Raw genomic sequence first — 26,536 nt, 5'->3', positions numbered from 1 at the left:
GCATGTAGTAAGAGGAATGAGAGAAGAATACATGAAATGTAGTGGGAACAGGCTGGGGCTTAATCTTATTGTAACTGGAGTCTTGGAAGGCATCCTAGAGGAAGAGGCCCTTGAGCTTGAAGAATGAGTATAACAGAAGAGGGAGTTTTTTTCTTGGATAACAGGATTCTTTGGGCAGAGGCATAGAGAAAAAGACAAAATTCACAATCAAACAACTTGGCTAGAATGGAGGGTGTAAGATTAGATGTAATGTTGGTTTAGAACTTTAAAAGTTACTAGTTTTTGGTTTGGAGGACTAGTGAAATCTGTTGTCCTGGTTGTAATGAAGATGATGGCTCGGTATACATAGCATAGTAGGTAGTCAATAAATGTTTGTTGAATGAGGAAAGAGATAAACGATCATTATATTAGTTAATATCCCTTTAGTCCTTCATGATTTCAATGAGAAAAAGGAAAATCCACAAAAACCAAACTTGTCCTTTCCATTCTTTCTGCCTCAGAAATTATACATCTTTCAAATGCTTGATACCTTTTCTTCATTCAAGGACCTGAGAGAGTGTCACCTCCTTTTTGAAGTCTTTCCTCACTCGTCAGGTCAAGCGATTCTTCCTCTCACATACTTTCATAACCCCAAGCCCTGATATAGCACTTATATTGCACAGTCTTTTTCCTATTCATATTTCTGAAGACTCATAACTTACATGTATTGAGGGCTTACTAAGTGCCAGGCACTGTGCTAAGTGTTCATGGTATTATTACATTTAATCTTTACAGTAATCTTATAGGGCAGAGGTTCTGATTAAATATATATATTTTTTGTTTGTTTGTTTTTTAATGAGAATACTGAGATATTAACCAGTTAAGCAATTTGTCCAAAGTTGTACAACAAGAAAGTGGTCAAGGCTGGGAATTCCCTAGCAGTTCAGTGGTTAGGACTCCACGCTCTCACTGCCGAGGGCCCAGGTTCTATCCCTGGTCAGGGAACTAAAATCCCATAAGCTGCGTGGCGTGGCCAAAAAATTTAAAAAAAAAAAAAAATGAAAGAAAGTGGTCAAGGCTGGATTCAAACCCAGATCTACCTGATTCCAGAGGCTGTGCTCTTAATCTCTATACCGTACTATCTCAAGGTTTATTTAAATGAGTGAATGGTTAACTAAAAAAAATTTTAAAGATCTATTCTATGTAGTTTACCTTTGTCTGCTATAAGTAAATAAATAAGAAATGTTTGTCTGAGTTGTGGTTATCTCTCACTGCTCCAAATAATAATCCAAAGAATTTATTACTTTTTAAAATGAAGTATGGAAGATGCTGATATTAACAATGATTTTTCCCAGCACTATTATTCACTGTTTAATGATTAGTGCTGTTTGTGAGTTAATGATAACAAAGCTTTCATTGTAATTTACCATCTTAGCTGGCATCAATGTAACCTTTTAAAATGCATAATGGTTAAGAGTACAGGCCATGGAGTGAAGCTGACCTGGGTTTGAATCTCCATTCTACCACACACTAGCTAGCTATGTGATTTGGGCAAGTTACTTAATTTTAAGCCTTAATGCCCCCATTGTCAAATGGAGTTAATAATCCCTGTCTCACAGGGTTGCTATAAGAATTAAATAATATGGATATTTCTTGCTTAGCGCAGTGTGTAGCATAAAGAGCTCAAGTAATAACTACTATTCATAATTTATATCAGTTTTAGTGTTTATGGAGCTGAATTCCTAAGGAAATAGATTTAGTGCAGGCCAAATGTTACTTTTTTTAAAGGAATTTTCACAATATTGTATTATTGAGTATAGCCTCTTACTCTAATTATGAAAGCTTTTGGTTTTGTAGTCTTATTTTCTTCCCTGTTATACCACTCAGATTTTTCTGTTTTAATATAACTTCACATTCTTAGGAATGGGGCAGAACTTATGAAAAGTCTGCTTTTGTTTTCTAAGATACTAAAAATGTGTTCACACAAAGAAATTGAAGTTTCTTAAGATAATTTTATTTTGTTATTCCAGGGTAAAACTCATTCCCAGCTCATAATAATTGATCGTGGCTTTGATCCTGTGTCCACTGTCCTGCATGAACTGACCTTTCAGGCAATGGCATATGATCTACTGCCGATTGAGAATGATACATACAAGCAAGTATAACTTGAAGGGAATATATAGGGCATATACAAACAGGATAGGATATTAGCATTTAATGATTCGTGCAGGCACCAGAAATCTAAAGCCCCTGTAACCTTTTTTCTTCAGAGACTTTATCCTTCTCTTACCCCTATAATCATAATCTATTAAAAATATCTTGACCTTGTTAGTTAATGTGTAATTTAACTGCTTTGAAGCTTTTTCAGTGTATTTGCTTCCTTAACTGTGTCTACAACAAAAACAGATTTTAAACAGCTGGAATTTGTACTTTTCAGTAAATACCAGGCCCACTACTATATTTATTGAAGTGGAAACCATATTCAAATTGGTTAGGCTGTGATTATTCTGAATCACACATCCAAAAGTTATCTATATGTGTGTCTTGTCAACATAGTGTATTTAAAAAGATTAGAAGACTAGGAACCTAATTAGGATGGTTACTGAGAATAGATACAGGCTTACCAATTTGGCACCTATTATTGACTTAACTCTGATATAAGCATATTAACTTTAAAAGTAATATCAAGTAGCTAAATAAAAAATGAAATCACTTTTCTGTTAAGGAACCATTTTATTGTACCTTTGTGTATCATTTATGAGTGTGTGTATATATATATACACACATATATATACATATATATATAACATGTTATTTGATATCATAATTTCTAAATCCAAATTGGCATTTTTCAGCTAAGATTTACTGCTTTGAGCATAGTAATGAAAAAGAAAATTAGTTTTCTGAAATTTTATGTTTAAATTAATTTAGTAATTTTAATTAAAAAGATCCAAAAACTTGTGCCAATTATAATACTTAATATTTTTTCTTAAACCAAATATTGTTAAACTAATTTTGTATTTTCTATTGTAATTTTATTTGCATTCTGGTCAAATCCTGGCTTCTGAGTTTTTCTTTGTTATTTGTATTAATGTTAGATGACGTAGATCAACATTTTTCTAATATAAAAGTAGTTTTTCTAATATAAAAGTAGTTATTCTAATATAAAATTAGTTTTTCTAATATAAAAGTAGTTATTCTAATATAAAAGTAGTTTTAAGCAGTTTATTCAGAATTTTCAGAAAGCATGTTGTTTACCTCTCTTATCCTTTAGGTCTCTAAACCTACGTTGCTCAAGAGATTTAGAAACGACTTAAACTGATGGCACTTAAGAATTTGGTTCCAGACTATTGACATAAGTTTCCGACATTTCTGACCTAGCACTTTTTTTTTTTAATTTATCTCCCTAGGTTTGCTGGCAAGCGAAGCAAGGTTTAATTTTTTAAGAGTAGTGGAGAGACTTATTTAAAAACAAAAACAAAGAAGTCAGAGATTTTTTGAATGAATCAAAAAAGTCCAGCGATAAGACTAGATGGAAGCACGAACTCCCTGTGGATTGTGCTCCATCCCAATTTTTAATGGAAATAATGCAGAGCAGAAACTTCTAAGTATCCAGACTGTGTTCTTCATCTTGGTCACCTCTTCAAATGTACTCTTAGGATTGTCATCATCTTTTAGTATTGTCAGGCCTGCTACCTTAATCTTTGTTTATAAATCAAAGGTTAAAGAAGTACAAAGTGGCATTTTAAATGACAAAAAGGCCTCTGTCCTTAGTGCAGTCTTGTAATTAAGCACAGTCGTTCTGCCTTTGGACATCTGTAATTAAGACCAAATAGGTAGATGGTTTTATAGACGGGGCCTGAAATTTGGGGGATTGTAGAAATGATTATATTTATACAGCAGAAATCTCCATTTATTGTCTGCTATCCAGTGCTAGGAAAGCTCAATGCTGTCCATTCTGATCTTGGCTCAGGACGTTGACAGTCCCAAGGATGATTGAATTTTCCAGCGCCACAAATGGAAGGAGGCTGGCTATTTGCATAAAAAGAGAAGCGAGGAATTATATTTGGGGAAGCAGTCAGGAAGCCCATTTTGAGTAATTTCATGAACCTCTTGAATTGCCTCTCAGTTCAGTAGAACTCATTAAAGCAATCAAGGTTTTTAATGGCTACACTAGTTTTTCTCTCATTTCCTTTCCCATTCTTTAAAGGAGATGTGGTTATAGGGTTAAGGAAGAGTATAGAAACAGATGATATATGTTTGTGAATTTTGTACCAACTCTGAAACACCTTCGGTACTTAATAGGCTACACTAGGGGGTGACATTTCTTTTCTTAATGGATGTTTGATAGTTGAGTTGATGGTTATTAGAACGTCAAAGTAGTGTTTTGAGCAACTAGAATACAAATTGTTAGTGTATTCACTCTTGTTCTTAAAGTTGATTGTGGAACGTTGAATTTTTGTTTCTAAGATACCACTTTGCTGAGATAAAACTCTATAATAATGACAGCTAAACCTAACGTTGAAAGTAAAAAGGTCTTGGTAGACATAGCACTTTGATCTTTATTGTATGGATAGCAATATGCCTTAGTTTTGAGTATGTATTCATTATCCTCCAAAATAGTGGATGTACTCTTCAGTTTCTTGAGCTGTATCTTAAAATTATTGTTTATAAAAATGTTTCTTTCGCTTTTTGGATGGGAAAATAATCCAAAAGTTCATACTTCTCTCTACTTGTAGATATAAAACAGATGGGAAAGAAAAGGAGGCAATCCTTGAAGAAGATGATGACCTCTGGGTCAGAATTCGACATCGGCATATTGCAGTTGTGTTAGAGTATGTGAACTCATTTTAATTTTTATTCTACATTTTTAAAATACTAAATACATGATAGTACATTTTGTAATCTTAAAATATTTTGTAAAGAATTACACCTTAGAAATTTAAAGACTTCTCTCACAATTTGACAGGGAAATTCCCAAGCTTATGAAAGAAATTTCATCAACAAAGAAAGCAACGGAAGGAAAGGTAAGAGTGTTATTTAACTTTCAAGATAATGATGAAGGTGAATTTTAAAGTTTGTGTAAAATTTTTTATCTATTTAACTTTCCATTTTGGGAAATTTCTAACATACACAAAAGTAGAGAAAATAAACTTTCATGTACCCATTACCTAGCCTCAACAGTTAGCAACATTTTCTCTGTCTTGCTCCATTAAAATTTATTTTTAAAAGGCCATTTAGCCAATTGCATTAATGCATTCTTGTTAGGTTTTTTATATTGAGGTATAATTTACCTAAGTAAAGTGCACAAATCTTAAGTGTATACTGAATAACTTTTTACATACATATATATGTATTCATACACACACATACCTGTGGAACTACCACCTAAATCAAGATATAGGACATTTCTATCATTTCAGAAAGTTGCACAATAGTATCTGCGAATATAGAAAATTTAGCCTGATCCTTTCGAATCTGTATACCTTTTAAACTAGTTTTCTTAGTAGTTAATACCTCCTAGCTGTATAATGTAGAATAGAACTGGTGACAGGATATCCTTGTCTCATTCCCAACCTAAGGGGAAACGTGTTTGATATTTCATCATTGAGTATTATGGTAGTTTTAGGTTATTTTAGTTACATCCTTTGTCAGAGTAAGAAGTTCCCTTCTATTCCATATTTGCCAACAGGTTTTTTTTGGTTTGATTTTTAAATCAGCAGTAGGTGTTGGATTTCATCAAATGCTTTATCAGCACCTATTGAAATTTTTTTCCCTCTTTTGTTCTGTTAATGTGATAAGTTACATTCATTGATTCTCTAACATTAAACCAACCATGCATTCTTGGAATTAGCTCCACTTAGTCATGATACTTTATCCTTTTCCTATATCACTGGATTCTATTTGCTAATATTTTGCTTAGAATGTTTACTTCTAGGTTTATGAACAATAGTATTTCCCTGTAATAATTCGTGTGTGTGTGTGTGTGTGTGTGTGTGTGTGTGTGAGTGAGATAATCTTGTCAGGTTTTGGCAGCAAAATTATATTGGTCTTTAAATGAGTTGTAATGTTTTCCCTCTCATATTCTCTGGAAGTGTTTGTGTAAGGTTGTTATTACTTGTCTCATCATTGCTTGGAAGACTTCACAACTGAAGCAGTCTGGGCATGGAGTTTTCCATTTTTATGGGGAAGTCTTTACGTACAAATTCTTTAATAGTTACAGAACTATTCAGATTTTTAATTTTTTTTATATCAGTTTTGGGATGTTCATTTTTAAGGGATTTGTCTATTACATCTGCATTTTCAAATATCCTCTTATTATCTTTTCAGTGTCTGTAGAACCTGTAGCTGTGTTCTATTTATTTAATCCTAATATTGTTAATTTGTGTTTTAGCCTATATACTATTAATATGCCCTATATACATAATTAGTATTTCAAAGAACCAACTTTTGGCTTTGCTGATTTCTCTACTGTATGTTAGTTTTATGTTGAATTGATTTCTACTCATTTTTATTTCCTACCTTCAGCTTTCTTTGGCTTGTTTTTCTTTTTCTAACTTCTTGAGTTGGATGTTTACAGCATTGATTTTCAACCTTTTTTCTCTTACTATATATATTTATTTATTTCCTTCTTAACATTGTTGTAGCTGCATTTCCCAAGTTTTGGAATAACCTATTTTTATTTCGATTCAGCTCAAAATATTTTCCAACTCTCATTGTGATGTCTTCTTTGACTCACGTGTTATATAGGAATATGTTTTTTAATTTCAAAGAGTTTGGGAATTTTCTACTTGTCTTTCTGTTATTGAATTGTAATTTAACTATATAGTGGTCAGAGAATGTGCCGTGTATGATTTCAGTCCTTTGAAATTTGTTCAGACTTGACTTGTGACCTATCATACGATCTATTGTGGTTAAGTACCCAATGTGTACTTGAAAAGAATACAAATTCTATGTGTGTCAATTAAATCAAGCTGGTTCATCATGTTATTCAAATATTCTATTTCTTTACTCATTTTTTATCTGCTTTTTATATCAGTTACTGAGAATGGTATCGCTTATGGCTGTGAATTAGTCTATTTTTTTTAGAATCTTGTCAACTTTCAAAGTGATATCAACTGATGAAGCCATGTTAATTATAGTCTTTATAAATTTAAGATAGTTATCTTTCTGTTGAATTTATCTTTTATCAATACAAAATGTCATTTTGTTTTTCATTTGCAATATTTCTTGACTTAAACTCTACTTTGTCTGATTTTAATATAGCCTTACCTGCTTTATTTTAGCTAGTGTTTACATGGTATATCTTTTCTCATCCTTTATTTTCACCAATTTGTGCCTTTATGTTTAAAGTGTGCTTCTTAAAAAGAGTTTGTATTGATAGTTGAGGTTTGTTTGTTTATTCAGTCTGACGATCCTTATCTTGTAATTAGAATGTTTAAGTCCATCTGTATTTCATGTAATTATTGATATAGTTGAATTTGTTACCATCTTATTTGTTTTCTATTTATTTTATCCTTTTCCTTTTCTGCCTTCTTTATATATCGTCCTTTTTTTTTTTTCTTTAAACTATTCCATTTTGTCTCCAAAATAAACTTTTGTTTTACCTTTTGGTGTCCTTCTTGTAGTCATCATGGGTATTACAAAATGTATCCTTATATTATCACAGTGTACCTTAAAGTATACTTTTGCCATGTCCTAAAGAAATCAAGAACCTTATAATAGTTTAACTCCATTTACCTCCCTTCCTCTTTTGTGCTGTTGTTGTCATATATTTTACTTTAACATGTGTTATAAAGTCAGGATGTTATTTTTGTTTTAAATTCTCAATAGACTTTTATATTATCCACGTAAATTTGAAATCTGTTGTTATTTATTCCTTATTGCTCTTCAGTGTTTCCATCTGGGCTGGATGATTTCTCTCAAGTTTTGTTTTTATCTAAGGATATCTGTGTTTTACAGGTTTTACAGAGACACTTGCTGTATTTAGAATTCAAGGTTGGCAGTTCTTCTTTTCCTTTCAGCAATTTAAAGATTTCAATATGTCACCTTTTGACTACCATCATTTCTGTTAAAGAAGTCAGCTGTCATGTTACTGTTAATTTCCTGAAGATAAAGTGTCTTTTTAAAGATTTTTGTCTTTATCTTTAGCAATGTGACCATAATATGCCTTACTATGATGTGTTATTGTTGGTATTTATCCTCCTTGGGTTTATTGAGCTTCTTTTTATTTTTTTTTTTTAATTTTTATTTATTTATTTATTTTTGGCTGTGTTGGGTCTTCGTTTCTGTGCGAGGGCTTTCTCTAGTTGCGGCAAGTGGGGGCCACTGTTCATCGCCGTGCGTGGGCCTCTCACTATCGCGGCCTCTCTTGTTGCGGAGCGCAGGCTCCAGACGCGCAAGCTCAGTAATTGTGGCTCACGGGCCTAGTTGCTCCGCGGCATGTGGGATCTTCCCAGACCAGGGCTCGAACCCGTGTCCCCTGCATTGGCAGGCAGATTCTCAACCACTGTGCCACCAGGGAAGCCCTGTTGAGCTTCTTGAATCACTGGGTTGGTAACTTTCTTCATATTTGTAAAATTCTTGGCCCTTATTTCCTCACTTCTTGATTTTGTCCTAGTCTGTCTTTCCTCTCCTTCTAGGATTCCATTCACTTGTGTTTTAGATTTTTGGACCATATTCTACGTCTCTTCTATTCTGTTCCTTATTTTCCCACTTTTTTCCTCCTCTGTGCTTTAATTAAATATTTTGTATTAACCTGACTTTGAGTCCCCTGCTTTTGTCTGTTGTATCCAGTCTGCAGTTAAACCCATTCAACATACTGTTTTTTAAACTGCATTAGAAAGTAAAGTTCCCCCTTTATAGTATAAAATTCCATGAGTTTTGACAAATGTATACTCTCATATAACCACAACCAAGATATAGAACAATTCCATCAACACCTCCCCCCCAGTTGCCTTGTGCCACTTTGTAGGCAACCTCTCCACTCAACTCTGATCCCCTCAGAACCATTTATCTATTTTCTGTTCCTATAGTTTTGCCTTTTCCAGAATGACAGCTAAATAGAATAATACAATATGGCTTTTTCATTTAATATAATGCACTTGACATTCATCCATGTGACATGTAACAGGAGCGTCAACACTTTTTATTGATGAGTAGTATTCCACTGTATGGATATACTACGTTTTATCTGTTCACAAGTTGCAGAACATTTAGGTTTTTTCCAAGTTGTTGACGATTACAAATAAAGCCACTGTGAACATTCAGGTTTTGTGTGAACAGATGTTTTCATTCAGTTGGATAAATAAGAGTAGGATCGCTGGGTCATATAGTAAATGTATATTTAATTTTCTAGGAAACTTGCAAACTGTTTTCCTAATTTGCTGTACCATTTTACAGTCTCACCCACAATGTATGAGTCATTTGTTGTGTTTTTAATTTCAAAGTTGCATTTAATTCTAGGACATCCATTGAATTTTTTTTTAATAAAGTCTATAATTCTCTATTGAAATACTCCATCTTTTCATCCATTTAGTTCATCTTTTTGCCTGTTTTCTTTAACATAAGTATGATATTTTAAAGTCCTTGTCTGCTAACTCCAGCGTCTGGATTATCTTGGGTCTACTTTTATTGACTGTTTCATCACTTGAGTATCGATCACTTTTTCCTGTTTTACATGTCCAGTAATATATTACTGTATGTTAGACATTGTGGATGCTGTGTTGCAAAGGCTCTTGATGATGTTCTGTCTACAAAGAGTATTGAGTTCTGTTCTGGCAGGCAGTTAATTTGCTAGTGAATAACCTTGATTCTGTTGAGACTTCATGTCAGGCTTTTGTTATGTTGAGTGTATTTCACTTTTGCATTTAGTCTGAAGATACAGTCCTTCCAGGACTAAATGTCTGGGATGTTCACTTAGAACTGTCTACTTTGTCTGGATCAGAGAATGCCAATATTGTCTTGCATCAAGACCCCTCTGAAATCTCTGCAGTTGTTCTCTGCTAGGCCTTTCAGAGTTATGCCCTGTACATGTGCAGCTTAGTATTTGGCCAGGGATGCTAAGGCAACCCTTTGACATGTCTTTGAGTTATGTTGTGACTGGCTCTTTTCTCTATTAACCCTGGACCCCAAACCCTACCTCAGTAGCCCCAAACTCTGATCTCTTTTTCCTGTGCCCAGAGAGACTTGCTTCCTACTTAAACTCTACTTCCTTTCACTGTGTTTTGGAAAATGTTTCAGGGAAGAGCCACGATGAGTGCAGGGATCACCGCCTATGCTTTCCTTTGCTCAAGTAACCTAGCTTTGAGCTATTTTTGAAAAATCCTTTGCCTGAAAGCTGTTGTCTTTTTTATTTTGTCCAATTTTGTTTCTGTTTATGGAGGGAGGATAATTTTTATATCAGTTACTTTATCATGGCTGCAACTGGAAACCTCTTGAATTTGTTTTCTTTTTAAAATTGCCAAATATTTAGTAAATTAATAAATATTTAAAACTACAGGATTTTGAAGTTGTTATATAAAAGTAACTGAATCATAAGTTTGTTTTAAAAAATGTTTTATTTTTCCTAGACATCACTTAGTGCTCTTGCCCAACTGATGAAAAAGATGCCCCATTTCCGTAAACAGATTACTAAGGTAAGCAGTATCGTATATAAGATATGTTATCATTTTTAGTTTATTAGTCCATCCAGTTCTGTAGTCAGGTTTAGCAGTGGGTGTCATGGAATACTTGGTGTTAGTTGTCCGCTAAAACCTTACTTTAGGTCTGAGAAATACCCCAAATATCTAAGCTCCCCAATAGAGTTCTCTCTGTATATACTCTTGATTTATTCAGATCCAGCTTAAATTTTTTTATATCTTTGTCTTGAATAGCCAAACAGAAAAAGTTTAATATTTATCAACTTAATAAGAAAAGTCAACATTGGATTGACAAGTGGTTGTTGTTATACTTGGTTTGTTGAATTAATAGTTATTTTTTAAATTTTATTTATTTATTTTTGGTTGCGTTGGGTCTTCATTGCTGCACACCGGCTTTCTCTAGTTGTGGTGAGCAGGGGCTACTCTTCATTGCGGTGTGTGGACTTCTCACTGTGGTGGCTTCTCTTGTTGCGGAACGTGGGCTCTAGGCATGCTGGCTTCAGTAGTTGTGGCGCACGGGCTTAGTTGCTCCACGGCATGTGGGATCCTCCTGGACCAGGGCTCAAACTCGTGTCCCCCTGCATTGGCAGGCAGATTCTTAACCACTGCGCCACCAGGGATGTCTGAATTAATAGTTATATATCAGTAGATTTAAGAGCAATTAAAGTTGTGTGGGCAGGTAAAGTTTTGTTTTTTTGCTGTTCCAGTCCTTCTTACAAGTAATTATCAGAATAATATTTACATATTTTTTATCATATTGCTCCCTAATCAAGAATCAATAACATAAATTCACACTTTTTCTGCTTGACTTTAAGGACTTCACTATTTTTTTCTCACCTTATTTTTCACTACTCATAAGCCTAACACAAATTCAACCCTTCCATTCTGTTTTTTTGTGGTCTGTTGATTATCCCCTGTAGATCATGGTAATTTTCACTTTTTTCCTTTCCCGAGATGTTTCCCTTGATTTACATGGTACCTCCTTCCCACCTAAGCCCATACTTTCCTTCAGGCCCATCTCAAAAGTTTAATATTATCAGTTACACAGAAAGAAATGAAGATGCTTTAAATGATTGATTTCTTCTGTTTTTCAGCAAGTTGTTCATCTTAATTTAGCAGAAGATTGCATGAATAAGTTCAAGCCTAATATAGAAAAGCTCTGCAAAACTGAACAGGTATGTGCAGAGTCAGAAATACCTATGTTCAGGATAGATTTCCAGAATTAACTTTGTAAGGTAAAATCTAACTTTTTGTTCAATACAGTGCACTAAATCACAGAACCTCTTTTAGAAGGAGACTCACCCACTTGGTTTAATACATCATTCCTTACCAACGCTAACAAGTAGCTACACAGTGTCATAGTAAGCAGTCCCTCCTAATCTGTGATTATGCATTTTTGGTTGAATGGGATGATTTAAGTGTTTGGAGCATTAATTCAGGGTAGCACTGTTGGCAGGCCTTTTTCAGTGGGTGCAGCATTTAAGGCAGCATCCTGCAGAGTACTGTGTAGGCACGTTTAATTAAAGCCTCCTCTATAATGCCAAAACTATTTAGATCAGTGCTGTCTAATAGAAATAGAATGCAAGTCATGTATAATTTTAAATATTCTAGTAGTCACATTAAAAAGGTAAAAAGAAATGAGTGTGGTTAACTTTAATATATTTGATTTAACCCAGTACCTCCAAAATATTATTTCAACATGTAATCAATATAAAACAATTATTGAAATATTTTACATTCTTTTTTTCACAAACAAGTCCTCAAAATCTGGTGTTTCAACTTAGAGCACATCTTAATTCAGACTAGACACATTTCAAGTGCTCAGTAGCCACATGCAGCTCATGTCTACCATATTAGCAAAGGTTTAGATTAATGATTTTCTTCTCTGAATTATTTTTTGACTTTTTACATTTTGTACAGTATTAGTTTACGAGTGATACTCACATTTTCCTGTGAAAAGGCATCAGTGTTCCATTAAAATTTGGCAAGTTTTAGTAATAGATTTTTTTTAACTGAAAAATGAATTTGGATCATAGACTACTGACTGTATTTCATTTTCGTTAAGGACCTGGCACTTGGAACCGACGCAGAAGGACAGAAAGTCAAAGATGCTATGCGAGTACTCCTTCCAGTTCTACTCAACAAAAATCATGATAATTATGATAAAATAAGAGCAATCCTACTTTATATATTCAGTATTAATGGTAATGCAGACTGTTTATTTTCTTGAATATATTAAAATACCCAGCTCTAAAATCATTTTACAATAAGTGGTTTACTATTTGATCATAAGAGAATCTTAGAAAATTCAAAAGTAGTGGCTAAAGTTGGTTAAGATAAATAAAAGGAAAAATGTGAAATTGGGAGCATACTGAAGGGTATATAATTTAAATGTTTGCTTTTTTTAAAAAAGCTTTACTCTTGGGTACCTAAAACCTGGAAATGATTATGGTAGCAATTATTTGACTGTGCACTCATATTTTACTTATCTAAGGAACTACGGAAGAAAACTTGGACAGGTTGATCCAGAATGTAAAGATAGAAAATGAGAGTGACATGATTCGTAACTGGAGTTACCTTGGTGTTCCCATTGTCCCTCCCGTAAGAAATTTTACATTCTGTATATACTTATACATATGCATGTGTGGTCATTTGCATTAAATATGTTTTCTTATGAGGGAATCCATGTGGACAGTCTTCTTAATTTTACTCTGTTGATTTGGTAAGTAAAATATTAAAAATTTCATGTTTTTTCCATATATGAGTAATTTGGACAAGTACATTTTTCTAGTGAATTTATATCTTACAGCTTCTGTTGTAATTTGCTATTTATGCTTTTCTTTTTATGATTCATTTATAGCAGAATTTGAAGAACTCTGTATAGAATCTCACTCTTTCCCATCGAGTTTTATATAAGCACTTTGGAGTAAACATATTTTCTGATACTATCATAAATTTTATCATTAATGCACGAAATACTGTGAAGTTACGTGACCACACCTATTCAGATTTTTTGAGTAGGCTTTTCCACTCTTAGTTTTAAGTCAAATGCAGCATAGTGTTTGTTGTAAATTAAACATCTTGTTAGAAAACTTAAGAGAATATCACTAAATAAAATTACTGATTTTTAATTTTTTCCTCTAATTATATTAGTCTCAACAAGGCAAACCATTAAGAAAGGATCGGTCTGCAGAAGAAACATTTCAGCTCTCTCGATGGACACCTTTTATCAAAGATATTTTGGAGGTAAAATTCATTAAATTTTATTTATACCCTGAGTGCCCTTCTGTAGAATCTTTTTTACTCTTTGTATATTTATCTGTGAGTCTGAGCATATCTGTGGGTCAGGAATTATCTGCAGTACTGGGAGAGTTCACAAAAGAAGGCTGTATCTGGTGTCAAGGGAGGAGAGGAAACTCTTGAAGAGTCTCTCCTTAAAGACTGCAAATTCATACCATTGACTGACTCAAAATAAATATTTTTAAAAAAAGCACACACATGCTTTATGAAAAAAACTCTGTTTGAAATAACTATATGTAGCAGAAATATAAATTAGTTGAATGAAAGTTCGACAAAATAACATTTGTTTATGACCACTATTAGAAAGTGTTAGACTCCAGTATTCTTGGAAATGTATTTGTGATTAAAATGTAAACCTCCAATGGAATATTACTCAGCCATAAAAAGAAACAAAATTGAGTTATTTGTAGTGATGTGGATGGACCTAGAGACTGTCATACAGAGTGAAGTAAGTCAGAAAGAGAAAAATACCGTATGCTAACACACATATATGGAATCTTAAAAAAAAAAAAAAATGGTTCTGAAGAACCTGGGGCAGGACAGGAATAAAGACACAGACGTAGAGAATGGACTTGAGGACACGGGGAAGGGGAAGGGTAAGCTGGGACGAAGTGAGAGAGTGGCATGGACTTATATATACTACCAGATATAAAATAGATAGCTAGTGGGAAGCAGCTTCATAGCACAGGGAGATCAGCTCAGTGCTTTGTGACCACCTAGAGGGGTGGGATAGGGAGGGTGGGAGGGAGACGCAAGAGGGAGGAGATACGGGGATATATGTATATGTATAGCTGATTCACTTTATTATAAAGCAGAAACTAACACACCATTGTAAAACAATTATACTCCAATAAAGATGTTAAAAAAAAAAATGTAAACCTCACTATAGTTTGCTTTTATAGTCAACAGATGGCTGATGCCTTTAGTACTGTTAACTTTTAGAAAGTAATATTCAATTATAGGAAATTAGAAAATGAACTAATAAAAATCACATGAGCTCAATAAAGTCATGACATTGATTCTTCAGTTATAATCAGATAGTTCTATTTATTCCAATTTGCTTTTAACTTATTAAACTTTAATTTCTACTTTCCTATGGAAACTAATTGTGTACAATTTATTCCTATGATTTTTCTGTTTTGCTTGACTAATTCTGTGTCATTCACACATGCTTAATATAGATGAAAAGTTTAAAGAGTTTAGACTTTTTTTTCTGCAGCATAAGGTTTTTTTTTTTTCTGATCCATAACAAGGATATAGAACTAAGTAGTTTTTCTTTGCTAGTATTTTAAAAATAAGAATTGACCTTCTCAAACCCTTTAACAAGGATTTGCATATTAAATTCAGATAATCCACTTTTACCTCAGTGGCAGTCTACGGCCTTCAGGGTTTCTCCTGAAACTTGGTTTCTTCACATCTTGCAGTTTTATTGAAATATTCTAGGACTGCTGAGTACCTTGTGCCCATTCCTTGTGTCCATTCCTACTTATTGATACCATTTGTACAACCATGCTCTAATGCAGTGGTCTCTAAACTTTCTTGATCATGCACACTTAATCATAATAGATGTGATCAGGAGCCTAGAGTATATGATTATTTATAAACTATGTAAATTCTGTATTGATAAAACACTCTGTGTACAGTATATACAATTACACATAAATATATAATAAAATATTAACCCTAAAAAGAAGGAAAATTTTAAAAATGAAAAGGAAAGCCTCTCTCATCCCATTGGCTTGTCTTGAATACACCTAGGCCAGGATGCACATTCTGTTTTAGAGCCACCGCTATGAAGGGCAAGGCCTGGACTGCAGTAGCCTAAGAGGTGTGTCAGGATTAAGATGGTATTTAGAAACCCCTAGCACTGGGCTTCCCTGGTTGCACAGGGAAGAATTCTGGTTAAGAATCTGGTTAAGAATTCTGGTTAAGAATCCGCCTGCCAATGCAGGGGACATGGGTTCAAGCCCTGGTCTGGGAAGATCCCACATGCTGCGGAGCAACTAAGCCCGTACGCCACAACTACTGAGCCTGTGCTCTAGAGCCCGTGTGCCACAACTACTGAAGCCCGTGTGCCTAGAGCCCGTGCTCCGCAACAAGAGAAGCCATCGCAATGAGAAGCCCGTGCACCGCAACTAGAGAAAGCCCGTGCGCAGCAACAAAAGACCCAACGCAGCCTAAATAAATAAATAAATAAATAAATTTATTTAAGAAAAAAAGGAACTCCTAGCACTCTAGAGATAAAGATCCTTATAAGGTACCTGGAATTCTCACACCAAAGTGGGAACCCTCCAGATGAAGAAATAACAGGCATGCAATAAATATTAGTTTAATAAGTAAATGATTTCATTAATTTTTGTAGCAATTGAGATTTGTGAGTTTCAAAAAGAGGGCTAACCTTATTTTATTAAATATATATCCTTATGTTCCTTAATTGTAAACACAAGTTTTGAGTTTTATGTAAAACAAACAAAATCCTGGAATTTACAATATTTTCTTGATGGTTTTAATTCTTTTCTTTCCTAGGATGCCATCGATAATAGATTAGATTCAAAAGAGTGGCCATATTGTTCCCAGTGTCCAGCAGTATGGAATGGCTCAGGAGCTGTAAGGTAAAACCTATAAATGAAAGCCAGTGAAATTTTCACTATGAAATTACAGACTAATAACTGAAAAGGTACACAGGTATTCCTATATTGGTAACTCTTCTTGAAGCATATAGTCACTTAAAAGGCAGTTTTTCTTTAACTGTAACCTGTTTTAGATGAGTCCAGATAAGCAGTATGAAAATGCGCCTTTATTATAAAAAAAACTTTCATGAAACTAGAGAAGAATTTCTCCACTCATCTTTTTTTTCCTTCACATTAGCAGAGGACATAATCCTTTTTGATGATTTTTTTTTGTGATAAAATATTTGAGACATTCAGAAAGCTGTAGACGATATTATAATGCATACCCTATACTCAGTGCCCAGCTTAACAAATGAATCATAAATACAGTTCAAGCTTCCTATATATCACTGTCTGATTTTTATTATTCTCCCTTTCTTCACTATCCTGAATTTGGTGTTTACCATTCACCTGTGTATCTTTATACATTTTCTACATATATCTGTATTCTAAATTATAGAGTTGTGTTTTGCAGGATTTTTCTCTGGGTCTTTGGCTTTTAGCAGTTTAACTATGATGTGTCTAGGCGGAGTTCTTTTTGTGTTTATTCTACGTGGGGTAGTTGAGTTTTCTTGGATGTACAAGTTAATATTTTTCATCAAATTTGGGGAAGTTTTCAGTTGCTGTTTCTTCAAATTTTTTTTCTGCCTGTTTCTCTGTCCCTCTTCTTTTGAAACTCCATTACTCATGTGTTGGAAAGTTTGACTTTGTCTCATGGGTCACTGAGGCTCTGTTTACCTTTCTTCCACCTTTTTTCTTTCTGTTCTTCAGATATGCTAATATCTATTGATCCATCTTCAATTCTTTGATTCTTTCTTCTGACATCTCAAATCTGCTATTGAGCCCATCTAGTGAATTTTTCATTTCAGTTATTGTGCTTTTCACATTTTGAATTTCCATTTGCTTCTTTTTTAGTTTCCATTTCTCTTTTGAAATTCCCCATTGATTAACATAGTACTAGCATGGTTTTTTTTAAATTATTTGATCATATTTATAATAGATTCTTCGAAGTCTGCTAATGCAACATCTGGATTCACTCAGGGTCAGTTTCTATTGATGGCTTTTCTCCAACGTGTGGGTCACACTTTACTGTTTTCTTACGTTATCTACTAATTTTTGGTTGAAAGTTGGATCTTTTAGATACTGTACTGTAGCAACTCTAAATTGTTTTTTGTTTTAGTAACTTGTATGGACTTAAGCTGTGGGATCACTGCCCCCTGCAGTTTAGCCACTGATGTCATTGCAGGGGTTTGTAATTTTAAATTGAATTTTTTTGCTTGGTTCCTAGTGGTTGCCCTATGTCTGAATAGTTTAGAGGTCGGCCAGTTATCTGGGCAGAGGTTGTGTTTAGACACCTCATGCCTTCCATCATCTGCTGATCAATCCGAGTGTGGGTTAAGAACTGCATTACAAGTCGGAGTCAGTTCTTGAGTCTTCCCCCCACCACCACCCCCCTTTCTTTTTTTTCCTATTCTTTCCCTGGGCTTCCTCTGGCTTGTCCTGGCACAGGCATAATTTGGCAGTCAGCTAAGGATGTGGGGAGAGTTTGTCTTTGTCTTCTTTGGCTTTCGTACGTTCAGGATTTCCCCATTAAATTTCTGGCTGATGTGCCACCTATCCCATACTGGGACCAAGATGTTGTACTACCAGAGCTGCAGGTCTTCCTGTTCTAAACCAGGTCTGCCGTTTTTAACTAGCAAAGCTGCAGGATTTTGTACTCCCTTTGCTCCCTACCTTGAGTCAAGTCTTCCACCTCAGGCAGTAAAGTTGGTGGTTCTCTCAGCCAGCCTCAGGTCAGTAAAGCTATAGTTTTTGCTGACTGAGTTGGAAGAACAGTGCAGGTTGGGTGCAGCCTCAGGCTAGAAGGTCACGTAGTCACTACCACCATTCTTACCAATATGCTAGCATATTTTTTAAGAGTAAATGCTTCTCAATTTGCTGTTTGCCCGTGGTTGATTTCCAAGTGACCTGAACTGGTTTTCCCCCCCACAATTTCATCCAGGTTTATACTTGTTTTCTTGGAGGGCAATCTTCTGACCATCTTATTCCACCATGACCACAAGTTGCCTTTGACTGTGTTTTTAATCTTAATATACATGGTGTCATCTTGTATGTGTCCTCCTGCAACTTCCTTTTTAAATTTCCCTCAACATTATGTTTGTGAAATTTATCCCAAATTGATAACATGCATAAATTTTCACTGCTGGTTGGTGTATTCTTATGTGAGTATCACAGTTTATTCATGTATTTTCCACACAATGGAAATTTAGGCTGTGTCAAAACTGGCACCATTACAAACAATATGCAATGAGCATTCTTGTACATTTATGTGTGTTTGAGTATTTCTCTAGGGTGATTCTCTTGGTCTGAGGACTTTTTCTTTAGTTTTATTTTTCCCTTTTCTTCTGGCTTGGAAGTTATATAGCCTTTTTGTGCTTTTGTAGCTATTATCCTTAGAATTTTAGTACACTTCTTTGACTCAACAAAGTCTGAGATTAGTATCTTTGCCCTTCTCATGAACAATACAGAACTTTAGAACAACTTAATTCAAACTACGCACCCTTTAAATGTTCTCTTAATTCTTTATTATTTTCACCTTATATCTTTTTTATTTCCCAAATTAATGATGAGCATTATTATTTTTTTAGTTGTGTGTGCATAGTAACCAGATATATTGCACACCACTTCTGCTTTCATCCCTTTTTTTATTATTAATTTATTTTATTTTATTTTTGGCTACGTTGGGTCTTTGTTGCTGCGCGCAGGAGTTGCAGCGAGCAGGGTCTACTCTTTGTTGTGGTGCACAGGCTTTTCATTGCAGTGGCTTCTCTTGTTGTGGAGCATGGGCTCTAGGTGCGTGGGCTTCACTAGTTGTGGCACGTGGGCTCAGTAGTTGTGGCTCTTGGGCTCTAGAGCGCAGGCTCAGTAGTTGTGGCGCACAGGCTTAGTTGCTCCGTGGCATGTAGGATCTTCCTGGACCAGGGATCGAACCTGTGTCCCCTGCATTGGCAGGCAGATTCTTAACCACTGCACCACAGGGGAGTCCCTTGCATCCCATTTTTTGGGCTCATTTGTTTTCTTTTCTGAAATATATCCTTTAGTAGTTTCTTCAGTGTGGGTCTATTGGTGGTAGGGTCTCTGTGGTTTTGTTTGTCTGAAAATGTGTTCATTTTGTCATTGTTCTTACATGATAGCTTTGAATTTCTAGGCTCATGGTAATTTTCACTCAACACTTTGAAATGTTATTCTCCTGTTTCTTGGTTTCCATTTTAGCTCTTGGAAAGGTGTGTGTATGGGGATGGGGTGTTTTCTGACAGTTTTGTCGTACTTTTATAGGTAATTTGCCTTTTCTCTCTGGTGCTTTTTGTCTTTGGTATTCTGTACATTCCCTATGCTGTGTCTACCTGAGGGTTTATTTTTATTTCTTTCCTTGGGATTCAGTGTGTTTCCTAAAATCTGAGGTTTCACGTCTTTCATAAATTCTTCAAATATTGCCACTTCTGCAGTCTTGGTTTTATTCGAACATCTCATTTTATCTTCATGCCTCGTAATCTCTCAAGTTTTAATATTTCTTTTACTTTTTGTGTTTCATTTTGGAAATTTTTCTTTGCATCTAGTTTTCAATTCTTTAGTTCTTTCTTAAATTTGTGCCTAATCTGCTGAGTAAACTATATAAATGTCTATACTTTTTGAGCTTCTATGTTCATTGACTTTACTTTTCCTTTATTTTAGAAGTTCTCCTTGTTTCTTTTTCAAATATGCTTGGACTTCTTTGTTCTTATTTTGTCATGCTTTCTGTTCTACTTTATTATCATTTATCATTTTCAACATACTTAATTTTAGACTATTTTTTACTAAATTCAACATCTGACATTCTTTGGGGTCTAATTTTACTGCTTTTCATTTCTGCAGACACTTATGCTTGCTTATTTCCTCGTGTGCTTCATAATTTTGGATTCTGAGCTTATTTCAGTAGCCAGGGTTGAGAGTGGGTACCTTCAGAGAGGTTTTGCATTTGCTTCTGCCAAGGTTAGAGACTTTTTTCTTTTGTGTGTTAATTTCTCAGTTCGGGTTCCCCAGCCTATGAAGGTAGTGTAAATTAGAGCTCTCACGAGACAGGCCTGTGTTGAATTATCAGGCAAGAAGCTTCTTTGTCATCTCCCCTTGCTTTTGAGGGTGTCCTGACCTTATGCAGGGGTGTCACCTCCCCATCTCTACCTTGCACAATATCCAAGACTTTGTCTTCTGTGTTCATTAAACAGGGAAACACCCAGACCCCTTGTTTGCTAAGATTAGACTAACACTATAAGGCAGAGCAAGCCTCAACTCAGTTTACCACTCTAGTTTTTAGTTTCCTTTTTACTGCTGCTGGCCCTTGAAGATTGCTCTTACTTGTCTATTTTCAGCTATGCTTTTAAAAAGATGTTTGCTCTTATTTTAACCAATGCTTCTAGGTGCTTTCTAGAGTGAGATTTTCAGGATACAGGGATTTAATCATTATTTATGTGTCTTTCAGAGTGTAAAACACTAGCACAGTGTCTTACACATTTATGTGAAACAAATTAAATGTAATCCTATTGTCCAAAAATTGCTATTCAGAAATTTAAAAATCATTACAATCACATAATCATTTTGAGCAATATTACTTCCTTTTCTTTTGCTTTCTTACTTTATTTCACTCTCTTTGGAAAGTTTTTAAACCAAGGTTGTACTTTTAGTATATCCTTGATTTATTTTGTTTGGGAACCAAGAGTGTATCTTGTTCCTGTTTCATCTTTCAAAACCAGCTACTAAGTCTCTTTACTATTTCTGTTGTTTACTACCTCGTCATTCCTTAAGATGGCAGATGGAAATTACCATCCAAAAGGCTAGACTGAGAACATTATTAAAAGTTTACCGTGGACTTCCCTGGTGGCACACTGGTTAAGAATCCGCCTGCCGGGACTTCCTTGGTGGCGCAGTGGTTAAGAATCTGCCGGCCAATTCAGGGGACACGGGTTTGAGCCCTGGTCCTGGAAGATCCCACATGCCATGGAGCTGCTGAGCCCACATGCCACAACTACTGCAGCCCGTGTGCCTAGAGCCTGTGCTCCACAACAAAGAGAAGCCACCACAATGAGAAGCCTGCGCGCCGCAACAAAGAGTAGCCCCTGCTCGCTGCAACTAGAGAAAGCTCGCACACAGCAACAAAGATCCAATGCAGCCAATAAATAAATAAATAAATAAATTTATTTTAAAAAAAGAATCTGCCTGCCAATGCAGGGGACACGGGTTCAAGCCCTGGTCTGGGAAGATCCCACATCCCATGGAACAGCTAAGCCCATGCACCACAACTACTGAGCCTGCGCTCTAGAGCCCGCAAACCACAACTACTGAAGCCCGTGCACCTACAGCCTGTGCTTCACAACAAGAGAAGCCACCGCAATGAGAGGCCCATGCACCGCAATGAAGAGTAGCCCCCGCTCGCCACAACTAGAGAAAGCCCGCGTGCAGCAACAAAGACCCAGTGCAGCCAAAAATAAATAAATGAATTTATTTTTAAAAAAAGTTTACTGTGATATCCTACATTGCAGGGTCTTAGAGGTCATCTAGTGTATGGTTTCCAAAGCGGGTAATAAGATGATCTATTGGGTATTATTTTTACACTAGAAAAAGGACAAATTAAGCTTTATTAGTATATACTAGTACACATATATAATTTATAAACTAATATATATTTTTAATAGATGTACGTGTTTATTTTAAAATATTTATTTACTTTTCAAATAAAAACTCAGAATTTTTACCAGTGGGGTATGGGAACAAAAATAGTGATTTCTATGACCTAGGGCAGTGCTACCCAATACAACTTTCTTGCAGTGATGGAAATGTCCTATATCTGCACTGTCCTGTATGATAACCACTAGCCACATATCATGACTGAGAAGCTGAATTTTTAGTTAATTTAAATTTAAATAGCCTCATGTGGCTAGTGGCTGCTATCTTGGCCAGTGCACAGATCTAGAGCAATCTAAGGGGGGAGGTAGTAGAAACTGTAGTTCTATTTGTTTAGTGCTTTCCTAGTACCAGATTCCATACTTAGTGTATTCTGTACATTATTTCATTTAATCTTGAAAACAACCGTTTAGGTTTAGAGAGAGGTTAAGTAACTTGCTAAAAATCATAGAGAATTAAAAAGAAGCAGAATCAGAGTTGAAACTCAGGTGGCTCTCTTTTTTTTTAACAGCATTATTGAGTTACAATTGACTTCATAATGTATATTTTTAAGGTATACAACTTGATGTTTTGATACATATACATTGGGAAATCACCACAAACTAGTTAATATATCCATAATTACCATTTTCTTTTTTTCCTTTTTTTTTCTTTTCTTTCTTTTGTGGCATAAAAACTTAAGTTAAGATCTATCCTCTTAACATATTTCAAATATACAGTACAGTTTTGTTAACTGTAGTCACCATGTTGTACACTAGATCTCTAGAACTTACTCATCTTGCATAGTTGAAACTGTGTGCCCTTTGAACAACATTGCCTCTTTTTCCTCTCCACCCATTCCCTGGCAACCAACATTGTATCCTCCACTTCTATCAATTTGGCTTTTTTATTTTATTTTATTTTATTTTTTTATTTAAAACCAGAACATTTATTGCGCGACTAGTCATTGAAGTCCTTAAGATGAACTGGTTGCTGCAACAGCTGCCCTCTTGGAGTTAGGTGTTTTTCCTTCACGGAACCCATGCCTGAATCTGCGGTATACAATTTTTAGGTGCCTCATTCGACCAGTCCGGGTGGTACTTCGTCTTTTAGCTTTAGTACTCCAGTTATACTTTCTCTTCCGCTTGGCAGGGTAGCCACATTTGCCACAGGTTGACTTCTGAACGTGGTAGGCCGTAGAGCCACGGCGGCAGCACAACATGTGCGTCTTATTCCGACGCTTTCCAAATGATGACGTTCCCTTCGTCATCTCGCTTCTGCCGCCGAGACCAAAGAGCAGTTTGACTATTTTAGATTCCACATATAAGTGAGATCATGCAGTCTTTCTGAGTCTGGCCTATTTCACTTAGCATAATATCCTTCAGGTTCATTCATGTTGTTGCAAATGGAAGAATATGCTTCTTTTTTAAGCCTGAATAATATTCCACTGTACATATGTACCATTTTCTTTATCCATTTGTTCATTGATGGACATTTAGGTTGTTTTTATATCTTGACTATTGTGAATAATACTGCAGTGAACACAGGAGTGCAGATATGTGTTCAATATCTCCTATAATCATACTTTACTAGTAGAGTTCCAGCAAGGGGCGTTCCGGTACCATGTCAGCTCCAAAGCAGCACCTGTGCCTCCCCAACCCCCTCTATGTCTTTAAAACCCTATTGTTTCAATGCCACCCTCCCCTTTTTTTAACTTCAGGAAGTCATAGACTTTTCAGGTATACTATGTCTTTATCTGAAATAAATAAGACAGGGCCTTAGCTGTATTTTATAGGTAAAAGTGCTGAGCTAGATTATGAGCCATTTGTTCAAACTCTGTAGATCAAAATTGAACTTAAAGTCGGGCTGTCCTGCCTGGCCCTTGGTGCTCCAGTCATACCATAGTTAAGTCATTTCCTTAAAATCAATGCAGTTGGTGCCAAATTTGAGTTTGCTTGAGTTGGGCTCTTTTAAAAGACTACAAGCAGTATGGCTTTGGAAATATTTTTAACATGTTTGTGTTTATTTTTTAGTGCTCGGCAGAAACCCAGAGCTAATTATTTAGAGGATCGAAAAAATGGGTCTAAGCTGATTATTTTTGTAATCGGAGGAATTACATATTCTGAAATGCGTTGTGCTTATGAAGTATCTCAGGCACATAAATCCTGTGAAGTTATTATTGGTAAGACTTGTGTTTTCCTCTTTTCTGTTTTTTTAAAACAAACTCTAAATGCAAAAATATATATGTAAAACTTTATCTTGTAATTTACATTTAGAACTAAATTGTTGAGTGCAAAAAAATATTTTTTAAATCATAGTGTGTTTTATCTGATGTACCAGAGTTTTTTCCTGGTTGACTTCTTTGATTTTTTTAATTAAAATTCTGATTTTGAGAGAATGAGCTTCAGAAATATTATATTCTTTATAATATTCTTTATAATATATATTATATAATGTATTATATATTCTTTATAATATTCTAAATATTGCATAAAGAATATATCCTTTAAAATATTACATCCTATCCTTTTCTTGCCCTCGTGATTAAATAATTTTTGAAACATACATTTCTACTACAGAAATATTTTGAAATTTTTTCTGGCTGTGGACCTGACATTGGCCAGGCCTGTATGGAATTTAGTTTTAAGAATTTCAGTCAAAGCCACTGATACCGAAACTCTCCTGACTCGTGGAGGTGCCGCATTTATACACCAAGCCTCGATCTGCGGCACTGCTTAACAGTTCTCTATGACTGAACTCACAGTGCCTGTTGCTGTTTTGTCAGGAGGACAGATTAACCTCCAGTTTTGGTCTTCAATTTATCAATATATAGCACAAAGTGGACAAAGCACTAGGAGTGGGCGGTGTTTTTGAAGGGTTACTGAGTGTGCTCAATGAAGAGGAAGGATTGAAATACTGTAGTTTAGGCAGATTTCAGGAAGGCATCCTATAGAAATTTTGTTAAGTTGCCCCAAGCTACTGCACTTTGCATATTTGAAGGACAGGACAATATAATTAGCCAAGGAAAATTGATTTAACTGCTGGCCTCTGAAAATTTCTCTTTTCCTCTACCAGGTTCCACGCATATTTTAACACCCAAAAAGCTGTTGGATGATATAAAGATGCTGAATAAACCCAAGGATAAAGTCTCCTTTATTAAAGATGAATAGCATTTTAGCAGGGGAGGGATTTGGAGATTCTTATTAATTTGATCAACTAAAGTAGATCAAGACATTGTGGCTGTCATGTAATTTAAAAAATGTAAATATTTTAAGGAATAATGACTTTTCAAGTATATTTCTTAAGGGACTGTTTATGATTGCATATCATTGGATTTGCCATTTTTAATTTAAATATTGTTGCTGCTTTGTAGATGATGAGAAGAAATGTTAAAATGCTTTCTAAAAGGAAATATTTTCAGCTTTGGAACAGTATATTACAGTTGTGGGTAATTTTTCACAGCCACCTATGTACATACTAATTACTTATTAGATACTTATCTGTCTAATGCTGAAGTATAGTGTTTTGGGAAAGAATGATTCTAAATGAAAAGGTTGTAAAAGTAAAAACTGTGAACTTGTATGTATGATAGAACGATTTCCTATAAGTGCAGTTTTTCTTTCAACTGAAATTCATAACTTCTTTTATATGTAAAGTAATTTAGTCATTAATAGGAATAGAATGATTTCACAGCATATACTGTTGCTAGATACTTCTGAAGAACACAATTTTGTATAATTCTGAATAATGTATGTTTAAATTAGCAAACAAAAATAATCATGAACATTCTAAGAGAAAATAAATATATACTTACAAAAATTATCTCTGTTTTTTGGCGGGGAGGAAGGGGAAATCGGGAAATTTTAAAGTTCTAAGTCAGAGAGTTACAAAGAAGAAAAAGAATGCATCATAATCTTCCCACCAAGATAACTCCCTTTGACCTAAGAAAATAATAATGTAATCTTTGTATACCGTTGGATAATGTAAGGATATGTGTGCACATGTGTTACGCAAAGGGAACATCTTCATTTCAAATCTCTCCTTTTACCTGGCCTCATAGTGTCCTATCATACAGTGGACTGTAATTTATATATCACTCATCTTCAGAGTTCTGCTCTTACAAATAATGCTGCATTGTTTGGGTACATACCTGTGCAAACTTACACAAATATTTCTATAATATAAATTTCTATTGAGGACATAGCTGTCTAAGGTATTTGTGCATTTAAAATACTGATAGATATCACCATTTAA

At 34.9% G+C, this 26,536-nt stretch overlaps 2 protein-coding genes across 3 annotated transcripts in view; one reads left to right on the top strand and one right to left on the bottom strand.

The window, feature by feature from the left end:
• The window catches only part of STXBP3 (syntaxin binding protein 3), a 53,746-nt gene extending 27,645 nt beyond the window's left edge, over positions 1-26,101 (top strand). Inside the window, exons 9-19 of one of the 2 annotated variants that reach the window (XM_061186236.1) lie at positions 2,010-2,134; positions 4,719-4,814; positions 4,949-5,006; positions 10,551-10,616; positions 11,714-11,794; positions 12,685-12,823; positions 13,114-13,220; positions 13,773-13,865; positions 16,446-16,531; positions 24,316-24,464; positions 25,358-26,101. In XM_061186236.1, coding sequence (XP_061042219.1) covers positions 2,010-2,134; positions 4,719-4,814; positions 4,949-5,006; positions 10,551-10,616; positions 11,714-11,794; positions 12,685-12,823; positions 13,114-13,220; positions 13,773-13,865; positions 16,446-16,531; positions 24,316-24,464; positions 25,358-25,452 — 1,095 coding nt within the window. In that variant the 3' untranslated portion in view covers positions 25,453-26,101. Of the gene's footprint in view, positions 1-2,009; positions 2,135-4,718; positions 4,815-4,948; positions 5,007-10,550; positions 10,617-11,713; positions 11,795-12,684; positions 12,824-13,113; positions 13,221-13,772; positions 13,866-16,445; positions 16,532-21,427; positions 22,190-24,315; positions 24,465-25,357 lie in introns of those variants that run through there. The other variant, XM_061186237.1, reaches the window with a different exon arrangement.
• On the bottom strand, positions 23,259-23,552 carry LOC133088350 (large ribosomal subunit protein eL37-like). Its single transcript, XM_061186238.1, has one exon. It carries the CDS (start codon positions 23,550-23,552, stop codon positions 23,259-23,261), a length of 294 nt encoding a protein of 97 aa, XP_061042221.1.
• Positions 26,102-26,536: the final 435 nt, after the last annotated feature.

The sequence above is a fragment of the Eubalaena glacialis genome, chromosome 3 (assembly GCF_028564815.1).
Source record: "Eubalaena glacialis isolate mEubGla1 chromosome 3, mEubGla1.1.hap2.+ XY, whole genome shotgun sequence".
Taxonomy (NCBI): Eukaryota; Metazoa; Chordata; class Mammalia; order Artiodactyla; family Balaenidae; genus Eubalaena; species Eubalaena glacialis.
The sequence above is the reverse complement of the archived record's forward strand: the minus strand, read 5'-3'. Positions and strand labels throughout refer to the sequence as shown.